General features: G+C 41.9%; 1 protein-coding gene across 2 annotated transcripts in view; it reads left to right on the top strand.

Annotated features, from left to right (window-relative positions):
* The window catches only part of STPG2 (sperm tail PG-rich repeat containing 2), a 993,492-nt gene that overhangs the window by 140,003 nt on the left and 832,869 nt on the right, over positions 1-20,620 (top strand). For both annotated transcript variants that reach the window (XM_044275675.1, XM_044275686.1), the window contains exons 6-7: positions 816-931; positions 11,365-11,476. In XM_044275675.1, the coding sequence (XP_044131610.1) occupies positions 816-931; positions 11,365-11,476 (228 nt within the window). The remainder of the gene's footprint in view (positions 1-815; positions 932-11,364; positions 11,477-20,620) is intronic.

Genomic DNA, 20,620 nt, shown 5'->3' with positions numbered 1-20,620 from the left:
CTGTTGGCCACCTAGTAAATACAAAATGCCCGTCAAAGCATAAACCACAAAAAAAAATTTGCTAATAATTCATATGTTTGATCCAAAGACTATTCCGCAAACAAAGCATCATACGGCGCTCCACTTTCCTGGCACAAAGCCTTTCTTACATTACCCTTATGTTTATACCATCTGTTAATTGGCTTACTTTATGCCAGAATTGTCTGCACGTGGTTACACCACATGGCACACCACTTTCTAGTAGGTCATTTCCTTTCCCCACTAAATCACATCTTATTTTTGGATGATAAATGTGGTGCTTTGCACGCACTCCAGTTTTTTGGTACAAATTATTCCAGGATTCTGGCTGATTTTGATTAATAAATCTCCTCCATTATATTAGATTTCATCTAAAGACAGTACTTTATCTACTTTTTAATTTTTTAGGCTCAGTTCACATGAGTGTCATGCTCTCCATTCATAATTTAGTCATTACAGCTATACTGTATTTGTTTTCAAAAAGATCCCAAGTTATTTTGATATATTATACCCTATCGACTTATAATGGGGTCTGTCAGGTTTTAGTCATGCTTTGATATTATTGTGGACGGACTGTAATTTTCTTGTCATTAGAAGTACTGGGGCCCATAGCGGAAACCTAAAAACACCAGTTGAATCGAGCTGTAAAAGGCTTTACAAGAAGGTGGTTCTTCTAGCTTACCAGTATATGCAAATATGGCAGCCCTGTATCAACATTGTACTTATCGCCTTAGGTATATGTCATGATCAATAAAAGAGAGAATAAGAGTCATATTTTGGTTCCATTTCACCACCAGGCAGAGACATATGCAACACAGAAATACCGAGGTGTGCACTTTGCAAAGTATTCAGGGAAGCGCACTGAATATGAAAACCATAATGGACCCGGCCCAGGAGAATACGACGTAGATCAGTAAGTATGACATTTAGTCCAAACTTTTCATTAACTCTTACATGCCACTTATTATTTTGCTTACACAATAACAAATCCAAAGCACTTTGATTTGCTGAAGAGACATTTAGATGGGTATTTATGCTCCCGCTTGTAGTACTGGCAGATTTTATGGCATGGTGAGTTACAGTCGAGCATTTAACTGCTATAGTGTTGTAATAGGAACTGTCAAAACCAGTTTTCATATAATGCATAATGGATAATATAGCCTTCATAAAAGAACTGTAGTGAGGGGACCACAGCCAGAAATTGCAGCCAAACTGTGCCCAGGGATCGTGTACTGCTATGGAAGCCAGAAACCAGTTAAATTTAGGTTAGTAAGGATTCAGCAATGGTCAGAAAACACAATGTTGTAGACTTTTAAACTATAAAATGTGCACGTTACCAAATTGGAACCAAAATGGAGCAAAAAATAAATACATCAGAGTTTTCTTAATTAACAAACAGCGTTTGATTTGTGGTTTTAAGGGGCTCCCCTCAAGCTAGAGTTAGCAGTGTATAGTGTGGATGTGACTCATCTTCATACTCACTTGCATTTTGACGCTGTGCTCTGACAAACCAGAAGTAAAACACATTAAGGGGACTCCTGTGCACACACACATAATGGAGAGGACTAGAAGAGGAGTCCTCTCAATGCATTTTATTGTTGGTTTGGGTGAGCACAGTGTCATAATGCAAGTGAGTATGAAGATAAAAATGGCCATCACACGGTTTCTATCCTCACACCATGCAATTTCTCTGGATGGTGACTGATATGATCCTTAATGTGCACTTAGGAGGACAAAACAATGGAAAAGGCACCATGACCGGCTTCACCTTTACGGCTTTATCAAGGGTTACAGAGATAATCCCCACCCCTCTTAATTGGTAGGCCGTGAGGGCGAAACCAGTTAGGTATGCAAGAGGGAAAGAAACATTTCAATGCTTTTAAAAAAGTTTTATTCTGTAAATAAAATAAAATTGGGGCCGTTCCCTATGTTTTTGGGATATACAGGTTGTTGTTTCCATTGTTTTGTCCTCCAAAGTGCACATTAAGGATCATAGAGAAACTGCATGGTGTGTATTTCCCAAATCTCTGTCCTTCCTGCTCCATTTATGATGTGTTGACATGCACATGCGACCACTGTAGACAATGACTGGCTGAAGAGGTAACTTGTCAACTTTAGAGTTCACTGCTGAGGCCAGTGATTGGCTTCAGCAGTCACACATTGGTAATGACACATCATTTCTGGAGCAGGAAGAACAGTGACTGTCGGGGGACCTAGAAAGCACCAGCATAGAAGTGGCAGGGGATTAGTAAGGTGAGCATTACAATTTTTTTTTATTTTATAGGCTTATATGCAGTTTCTAAAAAAATATACTTGCGCAAGTGCTGTTACTCCGTTGACCTCTACACTTTCCCAAAAAGGGGGTGTGGCGAGGGCAGTTTTCTACACCAGTTTTATGGCAGCCAGGAGCTAGTATATACAGTCAGGTCCATAAATATTGGGACATCGACACAATTGTAACATTTTTGGCTCTACACACCACCACAATGTATTTGAAATGAAACAAACAAGATGTGCTTTAACTGCAGACTGTCAGATTTAATTTGAGGGAATGTACATCTAAATCAGATGAACGGTGTAGGAATTACAACAGTTTGCATATGTGCCTCCCACTTGTTAAGGGACCAAAAGTAATGGGACAATTGGCTTCTCATTCCCTCATTCCCTCATTATCCCAATTACAATGAGCAGATAAAAGGTCCAGAGTTCATTTGAAGTGTGCTATTTGCATTTGGAATCTGTTGCTGTCAACTCTCAAGATAAGATCCAAAGAGCTGTCACTATCAGTGAAGCAAGCCATCATTAGGCTGAAAAAACAAAACAAACCAATCAGAAACATAGAAAAAACATTAGGCGTGGCCAAAACAACTGTTTGGAACATTCTTAAAAAGAAGGAACGCACCGGTGAGCTCAGTAACACCAAAAGACCCGGAAAACCACGGAAAGCAACTGTGGTGGATGACCAAGGAATTATTTTCCTGGTGAAGAAAACACCCTTCACAACAGTTTGCCAGATCAAGAACACTCTCCAGGAGGTAGGTGTATGTGTGTCAAAGTCAACAATCAAGAGAAGACTTCACCACAGTGAATACAGAGGGTTCACCACAAGATGTAAACCATTGGTGAGCCTCAGAAACAGGAAAGCCAGATTAGAGTTTGCCAAACGACATCTAAAAAAGCGTTCACAGTTCCTGAACAACATCCTATGGACAGATGAGACCAAGATCAACTTGTACCAGAGTGATGGGAAGAGAAGAGTATGGAGAAGGAAAGGAACTGCTCATGATCCTAAGCATATCACCTCATCAGTGAAGCATGGTGGTGGTAGTGTCATGGTGTGGGCATGTATCACTGCCACTGGAACTGGTTCTCTTGTATTTATTGATGATGTGACTGCTGACAAAAGCAGCAGGATGAATTCTGAAGTGTTTCGGGCAATATTATCTGCTCATATTCAGCCAAATGCTTCAGAACTCATTGGATGGCGCCACACAGTGCAGATGGACAATGACCCAAAGCATACTGCAAAAGCAACCAAAGAGGTTTTTAAGGGAAAGAAGTGGAATGTTATGCAATGGCCAAGTCAATCACCTGACCTGAATCCGATTGAGCATGCATTTCACTTGCTGAAGACAAAACTGAAGGAAAAAAGGCCCCAAGAACAAGCAGGAACTGAAGACAGGTGCAGTAGAGGCCTGGCAGAGCATCACCAGGGATGAAACCCAGCGTCTGGTGATGTCTATGTGTTCCAAACTTCAGGCTGTAATTGACTGCAAAGGATTTGCAACCAAGTATTAAAAAGTGAAAGTTTGATTTATGATTATTATTCTGTCCCATTACTTTTGGTTTCTTAACAATTGGGAGGCACATATGCAAATTGTTGTAATTCCTACACCATTCACCTGATTTGGATGTAGATACCCTCAAATTAAAACTGACAGTCTGCAGTTAAAGCACATCTTGTCTGTTTCATTACAAATCCATTGTGGTGGTGTATAGAGCCAAAATGTTAGAATTGTGTCGATGTCCCAATATTTATGGACCTGACTGTATATCAGTTCAGATGCATAGATGAAGTGCTTGCTTATCATTTGTACATTATGAGGATAAGGCTAGGTCTGCACACAATATAAAAATGTGCTGTTGAACCAGACAAAAAATCTGCATGTGTTACAGATGGGTAAAATCCACTGCAAATATCTATAGCACATCAAAATGTGTGAATTTCACTTTTTAATGTTGCAATATTTATACTGTATGTTCAAGTTATCAGTTTTTACAGCTGGAATGGTTTTTACAATAGGACTATGGGGAATGTTTTAGATGCCGATCTTAATTGGCTCCTCGCTGGCGGTGGATCCGCCAAAGTTTTGTAGAGGCATTGGCCTCTACATGGATCCTCCACCACTCTTCCTAGCTGTCTTATATTTAGACCATTTTCTACGCCTAAAGCAGGTAAATGAGACAGGCTTGCCAACCCATCACCTTCCCCGCCCACACCACGTCCACTTTTTTAGAACTGTTTGAGAGGGGAAAAGTCGCAGATTGCGACGCAAAGGAGAAAATTCGATTTGCCGCACAGCCGAATTTCCTCATGCTTCGTGGTAGAGAATCAATTTTCCCTGAATGGCGAGAAAAAATAAAATATATCATACTTACCTCATCCGTTTGAGATTGTAGAGCTGGCCGCGGATAACTTGATTGAACATCTCAAACGAAATCCTGTGCTCGGTGACGTATGACGTCATCACGCCGGCCGACGTGATGATGTCATCACGGGCCATGCAAGATTTCGTGCTAGATCTTCTTTAAAGATGGAGGCGTCCGGCTCTTCGCAATCAAATGAATGAGGTAAGTATAATTTTATTAATTTTTAAAATTAATTTAAACTGTGTTATTAATGTCAGATGCCGCAATCAGCTATGAACGCAGCATCTAAGGGGTACAATTGCACCCATTACTTACAAAGAAATGCGCTTTGTGACAAAGTAATTCATCACAAAGCAAATGTTTTTGTAAAATTCGGGGAAGCAGCCATATTTAATTTTTGAATACTTCGCTCATCACTAACTTCTACACACATTTAACATCTACTCTAGTCATCCGGCATTGAGTGCTACAATTTATGTGTAACAGTGCAAAGACGTGCCCAAATCATCAGCAGTGGGAATAATATAATAAAAATAGATTATAAATCTGGTGAGAAAGTAATTTCCCTATACATTGTTACACTATATGTAGAATAGGCTGGTAAAATGAAAAAGCAAAATAAGAAATATGGGGGAGATTTATCAAAACTGATGTGAAGGAAAACTGGCTAAGCTGCCCATAACAACCTATCAAATTCCACCTTTCATTTTTCAGCGATCCTTTATGATGAATGTCTTTCTATTTGTAAAACAATGTGAAGTCATTTAACAAAAAAACTGTATGATATGCCACATGAATACTGCATTGTGGCTGAGCATTATAATTCTTGTAAATGCAGAGCTATATCAAATAGCCAATAAAAGGAAAATAGAGCAGCAGCAAGCACTTATTTGCAGCTTCTTAAGATGATCACAAATTGTGGTTATTCTTTTACATAAGAGTCCTTCATCCCTGAGCACAGAATCTTGAGATGTCATTGGCCAGAAGATCAGGCTGCTGCCTTGCAAAAATGTTCACTCCTTTGATGTTTTTCCTATTTTGTTTCATTACAACCTGGAATTAATATGGATTTTGGGGGGTTTGTACCATTTGATTTACACAACATGCCCACCGCTTTCAAGGTGCAAAAAATATATATTACTGTGACAAAAATATGCTGCAATTTTACAGATGCAAGTGTCTTGGGGTATAGCTCTAGTAGCTTAGTACATCTAGACATTGAGATTTTTTTCCCAAGGCCACTCCAACTCCTTCACGTTAGATGAAGTGTATTAGTGTACAGCAGTCTTCAGGAAGAGGCAAGGTTAGAAGTGGAGAAACTGGTGGCATTGCAAGAAGAGGTCACAGAGAGGCTTGGATTGGGGAGAATACAGTTTTATTGATGGACCAAGATTCTCCATGACCTCTTCTTTTAGCGCCACTGGTAACTTTGCCTCTTCTCTTGACATCCCAGCTCCGACAGGAGGGCATGTAGCAGCAAGCAACTATTCTGTTATATGCTGATGCAGTAGTTGTGCACCCAGCACTACAACTTCATGTGAGGTTCTCTCTTCTTTCCCTCCTCACCTCTGTTATCTTGGTCCTGCACGCCTGGCTAGCCTCTGTTTACTCTTGCTGTACAGCAGTCTTGCCACAGGTTCTCCATTGCTTTGAGATTTTGGCTTTGACTAGGCCATTCCAAGACTTTACTACCTGTAAATGATTTCCTTATACTGCCCCAGTCTAGTTTTAGCAGTATGTTAAGGGTCATTCTCCTGCTGGAAGATGAACCTCCATCCTAGTCTAAAATCTCTGGCAGACCGAAACAGATTTTCCTTAAGCATTGGCCTATGTTTACTACCATTCAACTTTCCTTCAGTCCTGACCACTTTTTCAGTCACTGCCAATAAAAAGCACCCCACAACATGATGCTGCCACCCTCACTCTTCACTGTAGGAATGGTGTTCTAGGGATGATGGAAAGTGTTGGGTTTGTGTACACATAGAAATTCTCATGATTGCCAAAGTTAATATACAAGTTAATATTTGTCTCATGTGACAAATGTGTTTGAGTAGTCTACCCCATACTATTTGGCAAAACTCTAAGGGTCCATTCACACGTCCTGTTTTTTTTCATCCTGAAAAACGGTCCGTTTTTTGCGGATCCGTTGTTCCTGAAAATGTTTCCGTATGTCATCCGTTTTTTGCGGATCCGCAAAAAACGGAAACATGTATACATTTCAATAATCAAATAAAGTTGTTTGGATTTCTTTGAAAAAAAATTAAAAAAAAAAAAAAAAAAAAAAATTTGTTATGTGTTTCCAGGAACGGAATCCGCAAAAAACGGATGACATACGGAATGACATCCGAATGTCATCCGTTTTTTGCGGATCCATTGACTTTGTATTGTACCAGGATCCGATTTTTCAGGACAAGAATAGGACATGTTTTATATTTAAACGGACATGCGGAACGGAACAACGGAAACGGACAGCACACATTGTGCTGTCCGATTTTTTCCAGGACCCATTGAAAATGAATGGGTCCAGATCTGGTCCTGATCTGTTCCTGAAAAAACGGAACAGATCAGGAAAGAAAAAACGGACGTGTGAATGGACCCTAAAAGTGTTTTCTTTACAGTAGCTTTTTCTGGCCCCTCATCCATAAGGCCCACTCTGTGTAGTTTAAAGCTAGTGGTCCGATGGAGGTACTCCTATCTCTTCTGTGGATCTTTTGGAGCTCCTTCAGTGTTATTTTTGGTGTCTGTTGATTCTTTGATTTATGTTCTCCTTGACCTTTCTGTGAGTATTGGTGGGTGGCATTCTCTTGTCAGGTGTAGTTTTGCCATATTATTTCCATTTTGTTGTAATGGATTTAATGGCACTTTTTGGCATGTTCAAAGTATATTTTTTATAACCCAACCCTGATATATACTTCTCCACAACTTTGACCTCTTTGGAGAGCTCCTTGGTCTGCAGGTTGCTTGCTTGGTAGTGTTGCAGGCTTAGGGCCTTTGGAAACATTTTGTATTAAATCATGTAGCAGAAATTGGTTGGACCAGACCTTTTTTTTCATTCCACTAATTTGGACTATTTTTGTCAAGTTCATTACATAAACTCTACCATATTTGTTCAGACTATAAGACACCCCGTACCCACAAGACGTGCCCACAATTAGAAGCTTAAAAATACAAAATACTATATTTACTGTTTCTATCCAATAGGTAATATACAATTGATACAGTACAGACACAGTACAAAAGTCAACGCCTTATCACATTGCCAGCCACAGTGCCTCATTACATTAGCAGCCATAATGCCCCCTGACTATACAGAAATATGTTCAAAACAAATAAATTGCAACTGAGCCATAAAATCAATTATTTATTAAATAAACAATAAAATAATCCAAGTAACCCCAAAAGTTAAGGAGATGTAAATACCAACACAGGGTGGAACCACCACACGTTCCTCCAACATATATATTGTAATCAAAGAGTCAATACTTTCATTACTAATTTAATGCTAGTGATGAAAGACATACTGTATATCTAAATAAATCTATATAAATCTAAAATCTATTATGGAGTCTTCATGACCGTGACCCTAATACAGCTATACATGTAATCATGCCTGAGCATACTTCAAAATAAATATGAACAGGACATTAGGGTACTTTCACACTTGCGTTAACCTTTTCCGGTATTGAGTTCCGTCCTAGGGGCTCAATACTGGAAAAAAAACTGATCAGTTTTATCCTAAAGCATTCTGAATGGAGAGCAATCCGTTCAATTTGCATCAGGATGTCTTCAGTTCAGTCACTCTACGTTTTTTGGACGGAGAAAATACCGTAGCATGCTGCGGTATTTTCTCTGTACAAAATTACGGAACATTTTCCATTGAAATGCATTAATGCCGGATCCGGCCCCAAGTGTTCCGGAAAAACTGATCCGTTTTTCCAGATGACAACTAGAGGGACAGATCCGGTATTGCAATGCATTTGTGAGATGGATCCGTCTACAAATGGTATCAGTTTGCATACAGACGGAACTGCCTGCTGGAACCCAACAACGCAAGTGTGAAAGTACCCTTAAAGGGAACCTGTCACCGGGATTTTGGGTATAGAGCTGAGGACATGGGTTGCTAGATGGCCGCTAGCACATCCGCAATACCCAGTCCCCATAGCTCTGTGTGCTTTTATTGTAAAAAAAAAACGATTTGATACATATGCAAATTAACCTGAGATGAGTCCTGTCCCTGACTCATCTCACGTACAGGACTCATCTCAGGTTAATTTGCATATGTATCAAATCGTTTTTTTTACACAATAAAAGCACACAGAGCTATGGGAACTGGGTATTGCGGACCTGCTAGCGGCCATCTAGCAACCCATGTCCTCACCTCTATACACAAAATCCCGGTGACAGGCTCCCTTTAATAAATCAAGAAAAAATGACATACCAAAGGAGGAGCCATGTCAGTGGTCCAATCCCCATACCTCACCGCTCGTTTCGCGTGTTACTGCTTCGTCAGGAGTTCCACCCTGTGTTGGTATTATCATCTTCTTAACTTTTGGGGATACTTGGATTATTTTATTGTTTATTTAATAAATAATTGATTTTATGGTAAAACAATTCTTTGGCTAAGTTGCAATTTATTTGTTTTGATGATTAATAGTAGTAGCTGGGCCATGCAAGTGGCTAATTTATTGATAGGACTATATGTGATGATATACAGAAATATGTGTGTAAGATGTGACAGTTCAGTGAGCAGATGATACACAGATTACTAGCAGAGTTTAGAGTCTCCTGCTTGTAATGCCAGCATTCTGACTATTAGACGCACCAGAAGATGGCTGCACAAGATCGAAGAGAAAAAGTGCAATAGTCCGCAGAAATACAGTAAGTCAAAATCCATTTTAATTCCAGGCATTTAATTCCATGCAACAAAATAAAAAAAAACACCAAGGGGGTGTATACTTTCTCAAGCCGCCGTATGATACTGACTTCTGTTATATGTGCATTGTGTACAATACCAGCAAACTTTTAGTATTTTAGCATTCCTAAAGGAAGTTTGTGATGGTGAAGTCAAGGAAGACATTGCTAATGCAGCTACTGACAGCAGCACCAACAATGGTCATGCACGTTAGATTATTGGACGAATGTTGGGCTGATTTCAGGGGGACTGGCCAACCATATAATATATTTGGGAGCCTCTAAACTCTCTCCCTCTGCTAGATATTGGGAAAGAGAAGAATTGGACAGTTGGATTTGAACATCCTTTAGTTCTTGGTGAGATAAGCTGCTGCCTGTGGTGTCTGGCAGTAGCTTATTCCCCTCTTTCTATTCAAACCACATGCATGTTTGGCTGATCTTAGCATGTATGTCTGTAGGTAGGTTGAGAGAAATAGCTGTGGGCCAAATGAGCATTCATGGAGTTATATATGCATTATATTGATTTATGATGCTACGTAACCCTTACAGCATTATGTCAGTGTTATACAATACATTCCAGAACTGTAAGGGTTACATAGCACCATAAATCAATATAATGCTGTGCGATCCCGGCAATGCTGGGAGGTCAGCCTGGCTGCTCTCGCTGACACATGCTGCGAGTCCAATGGGTGGTACTCGCTAGTGTGAAAGGGACCATACTGTATGATTTTAACCACCTTGTGGAGGATGGTTTTAACTATTTTGTACAATTTTTACTTACATACGTCTTTCAATAATTGAAAGGGGTTGTGCCGCAAAACATATTCTACATTTTCCAAACCAGCCCCCGGATCTGAATACTTTTGCAATTGCATGTAATTAAAAATCTAGTATAGCCAGTGAGCTATTCAATAAAATGTATCTGTACAGCGCCACCTGCTGTTTGTTCTTTTCCTTACAGGGCTGGTTCTAGCTTTGTTAGAAAGGTATTGTCATGTACAATATGACGTCTGATTTTCATTATTTTTTTTTTTTTTACATAAATCATAGCATAACCCCTTTAAAGGGGTTAGGCACTTTCATTTAACTGATGATCTATTCTCTGGATAGATCATCAGCTTCTGATCGGCGGGGTCCGAGACCCGGGACCCCCGCCGATCAGCTGTTTGAGAAGACAGCGGCGCTCCACCAGCGGCGCGGCCTTCTCACTGTTTACTGCTAGCCCAGTGACGTCACGACTAGTATCAACTAGCGTGGGCGGGGCTAAGCTCTGTTCACTTGAATGGAGCTTAGCCGCGCCCGCGCTAGTTGATACTAGTCGTGACGTCAGTGGGCCGGCGGTAAACAGTGAGAAGGCCGCGCCGCTGCTGGAGCGCCGCTGTCTTCTCAAACAGCTGATCGGGTGTCGGACCCCCGCCGATCAGAATCTGATGATCTATCCAGAGGATAGATCATCAGTTAAATGAAAGTGCAGAACCCCTTTAAGTATGAGTATTCCAATGACTATTATTACAGCAGCATACCTTCTGAATATTTTGTAAGCATAGTTCCCCTTTAAATTTCTATTCTAGTCTCATTGAAATAGACTATGAGCCAGATGCATTTACAGTAGAGCTAAGTGGCCAGCTATATCTTTCACTGTAAGTGCACAGGCCTGCATTACCGAGTGATTTGGCCCTTATTAGAAACTGTAAACATGAGGGGGAAAGGCTTTCTCAGTTCTTGTTTGGATGTCTGCTCAATCTGAACTGCAGACTCATAAATCTTCCCTTGAACTTTCTAAAGGGAAAGTGCACTGCATTATGAGAATGTCAACTCCAAGAAGGAAGACAAGAAGAAATATGAGCCATTCATTCCACGGTATCACGAAGTAATCGTATTACAGGAAGAGAAGAAGGTAAAGTCAATTTGGCTGTTCATAGTACTTAAATAAAATCATTTACTGTGAGAGTGGAACTCATGAATTCCTAGCCCATATGATTAGAAATGAACCCAAATGACTGCAACAGGCAATGTATTAGGAAAGGAAGAAATATTGTTCCCAAAAAGAAAAAGATCAATCTGCAGCTTATCTAAAACACATTTTTTTTCTTTAATCCCCTCAGTGGTTTTCACTGATTTGTATCTGAATGCACAAAGGCAAAACACGGACTTCTTGACATTAATCTGAATGATGGGTTCAGTGTAATTCTACAGCTGCCTCCCTGTTATAGATTTTATTTTACCGAGTGAAGGAATCCCTAATAAACATTGCCTGATTTCTTTTACTTTGGGTATTATAGTATAATCCATCAATTAGAATTGACAATTTACTTTGAGTGTACATCTACATGGAGAAATTAGATCTTGCTTAAAGGGTTTGGTCACTTTCTGGTTTCTGTTGACCAATGTGTATGTAAGATGACTCTATGGCACTTACTAATATAGCCTTTGTTGAAATTCTACACACATTTCTTATATTTCGTAAGTCATGGTCCATTATTTGCCAAGTGTTTTGTACTTTTCACACAGAAGAGGTCTTGTCCATAAAATGGCTGCTGATGGAGGGTCATGTGACCAGGCAAATCAATCAATCCATGTGATGTCTCCTCTGTTCAAACACACTGCACTTTCGCTAAACACCCAACAGAACTAGTACAGATGGCAGGTGCAGTGCATTTGAACAGAGGAGACATCACATGGAGGTGATGCCTCATAATTAGAAAGTCAAAACAGAATTTTAGAAATCTTTGCAAATGTATTAAAAAGGAAAAACAAAATTTTTGCATCGACATAAGCATTCAGACTCTTACTATGACATCAAAAATTTAGCTGTGGGGGCCTCTTATTTCCCTTTATCGTCTTTGAGACGTTTCTACACTGGTGAATTCAGTTGATTGGACAAGATTTGGAAAGATACACCTCTGTCTACATAAGGTCTCACAGCTGGCAATGCATATTGTAGCAAAAACCAAACCACGAGGAGGAAAGAACTGACTGCAGAGCTTAAAGACAGATATGTAAGGCTGAGCAGCATTGGCTTGAATACAGTATGCCTCATGCAAAATTGGTCTCTTAAATGAGAAAGTGCACCGTAAAGAGTGTCCCCAAGGCTACTCAGCTAACCAAGTCAATTTTCTCTTGAAACACCCAGTAGTCTTGTCCTTTTGGAAGGAGAATTTGATTGCATGTCTCTCTGTCCCTCCTCCTCCTTCTCAGAGTTGTATTTTTCCCTCAATATTTGAGTCTTAGGAGACTAAGACTGTTATAAACCAATTTTCAGAGCAATTGGAACATATTTAATTCAAGTAGAAACAATTTGGGTCTAAATCAATTAACTTTTTAAAAATTTGGCAGACACAAAACGAATTTCAGAGCTTGCCACTCCACCAATCTAAGTATTCGGGGAGAAGGGCCTTGGTAAGAGAGGATGACGAATAACCCAATGGTCACTATGGCTAAGCAAGTTAGATCCTGTGTGCAGATGAGATAAACTTTCAAAAGGTCAACCATCAGTGTAGCACTCCACTAAAATGGGCTTTATGCCAGAATGGCCAGAAACAAAGCCTCTTAGTAAAAGACACTTGAAAGCTCACCTGGAGTTGGCAAAAGAGCATCTAAAGGACTCTCCGACAATGATAAACAAGATTCTCTTTTTGGCCTCTGTTCTAAGCATTAAGTCTGGAGGAAACCAAGCACTGCTCATTACTTGAGTGGCTTAGGGACAACTCTGTTAATGTCTTTGAGTGTGGCCCAGCCAGAGCCCAATCAAACCTCTCTGGAGACACCTAAAAATTGTCTGTCCACTGATGGTCCCCATTTAATCTACAGCTTGAGAGGATCCGCAAATAAGAAAATCCCCAAATTCAGGTATGAAAATCTTGTGGCATTATTCTCAAAATGACTGAAGGCTGTTGTCACTGCCAAAGGTGCTTCAACTAAGTTCTGAGTAAAGAGTATAAGGGGCACATTTATTAAGACCGGCATCTCCAGGACTCTCCATAACTTCCATAATTTCTAAACTTAAGACAGCTTCTGAGTGTAACAGCATCCTCGGTGCGACGCTGTCCCCCTGTTCGCCGCCACGGTTCCGGGCGCCTTGCTCACCTGTGATCATGATCTGTGCTTCCCTGTCTCTGCTGCTGCTCAGGAGATTCTGCTCCGCAGCTTCCAGTCTACCTGAACGCTGCTTGTGCTCGGCTGCTGTACGCATCGCTCCTTGGGCGGGGCTGTGTTGTGTCAGGTGATTCCATTGACTTACCCTGGCTCTCCTGGAGGTATTTAAGTGGCTCAGCCCTCTACTCAAGCGCCTCAGAGTCAAGGTCCTATCCTGTGTAATTGAGCTTGTTACCACTTGTGTTCCTGACTACGTGCCTCGTTCCTAGACTACGCTCTTCGTCTGATCCCTACCTGCTTGCATCGCTCCTCCTGTTGCTGACCTAGATTGTCTAACTTAGTTCCTATGCCGTCTGCCCTGATCCATTGCTTGTCTTGACTATGTCTCTGCCTCATCCTCCAGTTCCTGTTTTTGTTGCTCCTGGTAACGACCCTGCCTGTCTAACCATGCCTTTACTGTCGATACCTTTGCAGGTACCTCCTGGTTCGCCTGGACCAGCTGCTACTGACTCTGCGACTGCCCTGGAGTGGTACATGGCAACTACCCTAATGGCAAAGTCTATCCTCACCATCAGAGGCTCTAGCGAAAACCAGGTAGCTGCTTAGTCACGCCCCTCCAGGGAACAGCCAGTCCATAGCACAGTGGGCTCATATCCGCTACCCGTGACACCGAGCTGTCTTACATTTAGACCATCTTCTACGCCTAAAACAGGCCCGCCCCCTTCCCCACCCATGCCCACAATTTTAGACCCCGCGTGAGCACGGAGAAGTCTCAGATAGTGGTGCTCCCAACTGCGAATAATTTAGACGTGTTTCAGATTAATAAATGACCCCTAAATACTTATGTCAATGCAAGATTTTAGTTTTTCCTTTTTGATACGTTAACAATGATTACATTATCTTTGCACTTTCTGATTGTGGGGTATTATACATATCATGGGGAAATACTTTCTGAATGCATTGTATGTTTTTTTCCCTGCATCATACTACTACATGAGGTGAAAACTGCTGCCAGAATTCCTATCACCAGGTTCAGACTCTAGATACTGCTGGTAGATTCCAGTTCCGAAGCCTATTGAATTGTTAAATGCACTGCTGGTACAGAATACACATGTTAACTTGTGATCAGTACTAAATAATCAATGTAGTACTGTATTTACAGAACTGAGAAATGCTTTATTAAGATTAACTCTATATGTGAACTGTAAAATAGTGTCTGAAGGTAGACATTGTCCCTCACTTTTAAGTAATAGTTCTGGTACCTATAGCCTGCATATAGGAAGGGTTGATTGCAAGCACCCATATTCAATTTTAATCTTTAAAGGTATTACATTGTGAATATCAAGTTCATGCACAGAGTACAGCCACCCCTTGGTCACCATTCCTGTGATGGTTGAAGACACCAGGAAAAGTGCTAATGGACTGCCATCCTGCAGGTGAAGGAGGTGCCAGCCAGTGGAGGCTATTATAGTTGCCCTGTGTTCGACTTGACAGTGGATGTTGTGGCACTAGAAACATTGTGCCACAATGCCTTTAGGTGTCCTTAAAAAAAGTGTGTGTTTAGTGCCTCTGGTGTGCAGTGAGTGCAAACGGCAGAAATCTAGGCCTGGGAAGCAACAGGAAGCCCACTGGTGGACTGTAGAAAAGGGGGGCTTGCTGTGGAGATAACTGAGGAACTGTGCCTGTATGAATGCTCCTCCTGCAAGTTAGAAATGGTGCAAGATCATTCTGGATATAGATTGTGACTTATCCATCTCAGACAACTGTGGAGACATCTGGGAATTGACATATAAGAGACTAGTGCAAACCCCTCAAAAACGACCTAAGCTGGGCACGTTGTGGTAGTGGGCATTCTCCCTGAAAAACATAGTGGTACTGAAGGTTTTGGTTCTGTTTTTGTTCTGCTGTTAGAGAGAAAGTACCCAACAAATATGAAGCAATTGTATATCTTCTAGAGCCTGTATCCATTATGTTTGTGCACCACTTAAAGTTATAGTAGTAGTGCCTATGTGTGAGAAAATCTTTCTGCCACATTGCAGCAAACAATACACCTCTTTCTCGTGCACAAAATATGCCACCCTTTATATACCTTTGTGCCGCAATCTGTGACAGATATATACCAGAAAATAGCATGTATCACTTAGTCAATGACCCCCCCCAAGTTTTTTAGGCTGTATTATAATACCAGAGAACACAGAATATTACAACACACTAGATGCAAAATGTATATATAAACTAATACCACATTTGAATTGATAAATATGAGGTTCTTAGCAAAAAATATCTGTGCCCAACCACCACGGCAAGCTGACCTTAGTCCAGGCAGGGACCTACTCTATTTAATACCCATCTCTAGGCCAGTGGATATCTACTTACAGGAGAGCAGACCCAACACATATATTGTATTGCTTTATGGTGTTTGGTCATTACTAGTTAATACAGTATTCGAGTTTGTCTGTTTTCTGTGCTCGTGGTATGTTCTGGTGTTCTCTCGACCCCCTTAAAACACTGATGGCGAACCTTTTTTAGAGACCGAGTGCCCAAACTGCAACCCAAAACCCACTTATTTATTGCAAAGTGCCAACACAGCAATTTTACCTGGATACTACAGTCCAGTTTAGTATTTCTATACTACTTTATCATTTATCTATAATAGCCTGCCTACATTCAATGCACTGCCCATGCCGTTCATAGTGCGCCCTGCACATATTGGCATATTGGTACTTTTTCCAGGGTGCGGGTGCCCACAGAGAGGGCTCTGAGTGCACCCGGTCCATAGGTTCGCCACCACTGCCCTAGAACATGACAGGTTCTTAGGAAATATATTTTGTCCAAAAATATCTGTGTCCACCGACCACGGCAATGTGACCTCAGTCCAAGTGAGAAGCTGCTCTATTTAATACCTATTTCATGCCCGTGGCATCTAAATTGGTTTTATAATACCAACAATATAATTCTACCTTTTGATCATGTATGCATAGTGATTTCATTAACACCAAGATGTTTTTTATTGCTTCTCTGTTGGGGAGATCTGTGGCTTATGTATTTAGACCCTTAGGAGAGGTTCTGGAGTAAAAATTCACATGTTTAATTCTTAAAAAGATAGGCAAGCATTACATTGAGAGTTTTTTTTTTTTTTTTAAGTGTTGCAGGGTTACTCCCGACCTTGAGTTATAGTTATGGTATTCCAAAGACGTACTACAACTTGTGTACAACCAAATATTGCCATGTAACCTGATCAAATATTGATGACATATCCTGAAGATAGGTCATCAATATATATGGTGGCAAAAGCCCTTTAAAGTCATATTGCTGCAGAAAAAGATCTTTAAATATGTATAATATTTTCATATTTCTCCCATACCTTTGCTCTGGCTTAAACTTAAACTTCAATTACATGGCATGCAGATTTATTGCTATATTATGAGGAATTAATATCAAAATAATTATGAGGAAAATAAAACATTCTTTTGCCAAAGTTATCACAATGGCAGCAGCAATGTTGTCTGTTGAGTCCTTAGCTTACAGAGTGGGCAAAAGTGGCTGTTGCCTTAGGGCTTTCAACATTTAAGGAACACTGCCATAAACTGCCCAATATGATTACTGTTGTACCATGCATCCTGGACTGAGTACATTCAATATGAAAAGGCTCTTGTGTTTGGAGTGGTATTAAGCTATTATCTGCTTTCTGTCTTCCAAAAAAGGCTACTAAAAGTTGGATGTGTTAAATAGGACATCATATACATAGCCATTACAAAAGGTGAATACTAATAACACAAATGCTACAGAAATCTTCATTAGCCATAGTTAATATTGTCCTAGGTGATATAAAAGATCTAATAAAGGCCATCACCACCTTCTCAAATATGTTTTTTTTTCCTTACAAAGTCTCATATTCCACTAACTTGTGACAAAAAATACAATTTTACTTGAACTCGCCATGCCCCTCACGGAATACCTTGGGGTGTCTTCTTTCCAAAATGGGGTCACTTGTGGGGTATTTATACTGCCCTGGCATTTTAGGGGCCCTAAAGCGTGAGAAGAAGTCTGGAATCCAAATGTCTAAAAATGCCCTCCTAAAAGGTACTCATTGGAATTTGGGCCCCTTTGCGCATCTAGGCTGCAAAAAAGTGTCACACGTGGTATCGCCGTACTCAGGAGAAGTAGGGCAATGTGTTTTGGGGTGTATTTTTACATATACCCATCCTGTGTGTGAGAAATATCTCTGTAAATGACAACTTTTTCCATTTTTTTTATACAAAGTTGTTAATTTACAGAGATATTTCTCTCACCCAGCATGGGTATATGTAAAAATACACCCCAAAACACATTGCCCTACTTCTTCTGAGTACGGCGATACCACATGTGTGACACATTTTGCAGCCAAGATGTGCAAAGGGGCCCAAATTCCAATGAGTACCTTTAGGATTTCACAGGGCATTTTTTCGCATTTGGATTCCGTGAGGGGTATGGTGAGTTCATTGTAAGATTTTATTTTTGGGCACAAGTTAGTGGAATATGAGACTTTGTAAGAAAAAAAAAAAAAAATTTCCGCTAACGTGACAAAAAGTAGCTAACTAACTGGCGGTGATAGGGGACCCTTAGGCCCCATTCACACGTACGCAATTCTGTTCCGCATTTTGCGGAACGGAATTGCGGACCCATTCATTTCTATGGGGACAGACTTTGTCCCGCTCGGATCCGGAATTACGGATCTGCACTTCTGGCTCCGCACTTCCGTTCTGCAAAAATATAGAACATGTCCTATTCTTGTCCGCAATTGCGGACAAGAAAAGGCATTTTCTATATAGTTCTGGCAATGTGCGGATCCGCAAAATGCGGAAAGCACATTGCCGGTGTCTGTGTTTCGCGGATCCGCAAAACACATACGGACGTCTGAATGAAGCTTTACAGGGGGGTGATCAGTGACAGGGGGGTGATCAGGGAGTCTATATGGGGTGATCAGGGGTTAATAAGGGGTTAATAACTGACAGGGGGGGGGTGTAGTGTAGTGTGGTGATTGGTGCTACTTACAGTGTCCTCTGGTGGTCGATCCAAGCAAAAGGGACCACCAGAGGACCAGGTAGCAGGTTTAACAAAACAGCGTCTAATATACCTTTTTGATGCGATTATTTTAACATCTACAGCCTGCTAGCGAATGATCATCGATGACAGGCTGTAGTATAACTTCAGAGCAGCGCGCCGCTGTGAACGCATGCGCGCGTGCATTCACAGGAAATCACGGGTCTCACGAGATGACGCCTTTTGGCGTTAGTGTGACCTGAGAGAGCCGCCGCACTGACGCTTTTCGGCGTTAGTGTGACGGCAAGCGGTTAATGAACCAATTGAAGAAAACATGGACCCATCATCTATATGACCTGCTTTAAAAAAATATGATAATGACAATATATGTAATACTGTACATGCACTGCGAAATGTCTCCTTGTTTAAGCACAAAGGGGTTCATTTACGATCAGAAATACGCCTATATTAGGTTATTTGTCCTACAATCTTCGAGTTTTTCCCGCTCACCCCAGGTCTAAAAAATAGGGCATGGGCGGAGAATGAGACGACGGGCAGGCCCACCTCATTCATCATTTTCTACGTCTGTGTCATGGAACCATGAACCAGACGTACAACAAGAGATAAGTGGAAAATAAGAAGGTTTTATTGAAGAGCAAGCCGTAAGCAAAGTCCAAACGGATGGCTAAACCGAAGCAGGGTCTTGCGGAGACAGAGGTCAGGAACCAGAAGGGTAGTCAGACGAAGCCAGGATCAGGAACCAACGGGGTAGTCAGACGGAGCCGGAATCAGGAACCAACGGGGTAGTCAGACGAGGCCAGGATCAGGAACCAGAAGCAGCAGCAGTCTTGGAAGCATGTGAACACAGGAGGACCAAGCAAGGAACTGAAGCCACAGACCTCCTATATATATGAGCTAGGCATCCAGCTCCTCCCAGTGGGAAGGAGGAGCCGCAGGGTGGGAGGCTACAAGAGAACCCAGAAACCAAGATGGCCGCCAGCACATGTCAAACGAAGGGAACAGCAAGGAGGTAAGACCATGACAGTACCTCCCCCTCAAGGGCCCCTCCTCCGCGGAGTAAGGAACGGTTTCTGAGGGAAGCGTGCATGGAAGGCTCGGAGCAAGACAGGAGCATGGACATCTGCGGAGGGAACCCAGGAACGCTCCTCTGGACCATAACCACGCCAATGGACCAAAAACTGCACCCGGCCGCGGACCAGGCGTGAGTCCAGGATATTGCTCACCTCATACTCCTCACGATTGCCCACTTGGACCGGACGAGGCCGAGGAATCGAGGAAGTGAAACGATTACACACCAGTGGCTTCAACAGGGAGACATGAAACACGTTGGAGATCCGCATGCCAGGAGGAAGCGCAAGGGCATAGGCTACCGGGTTTACCCTGCGAAGCACTCGGAAGGGACCAACAAAGCGAGGCGCCAGCTTGGGAGTGGGCACTCGAAGGTTGAGGTTGCGGGTGGACAACCATACGCGGTCTCCGACCTGGTAGGAAGGAGCGGGCGCTCGTCTGCGATCAGCCTGGAGTTTCTGGCGCTGCGCAGAGACCTCAAGGGACCTCTGGATCTGTACCCAAGAAGCACGTAGGACGGAAAGGTGATCCTCCACAGCCGGAATATCCTGGGGAGAGAATACCTCCGGTAACACGGCAGGTTGGAACCCATAATTGGCCATGAAGGGAGACGTCCCAGAGGAAGAGTTCACCGCCGTGTTCCTGGCAAACTCAGCCCAAGGCAGGAGGTCAACCCAATTGTCTTGGTGATCGGAGACATAGCAACGAAGGAATTGCTCCAAGGCCTGATTGGATCGTTCTGCGGCCCCATTGGACTGAGGGTGGTAGGCCGAGGAGAAAGAGAGATGAATCCCCAACTGGGAGCAAAAGGCGCGCCAGAACCTGGACACAAACT

Source organism: Bufo gargarizans, chromosome 1 (genome assembly GCF_014858855.1).
Source record: "Bufo gargarizans isolate SCDJY-AF-19 chromosome 1, ASM1485885v1, whole genome shotgun sequence".
Lineage (NCBI taxonomy): Eukaryota > Metazoa > Chordata > Amphibia > Anura > Bufonidae > Bufo > Bufo gargarizans.
This window is presented reverse-complemented; position numbering and strand designations above follow the sequence as displayed.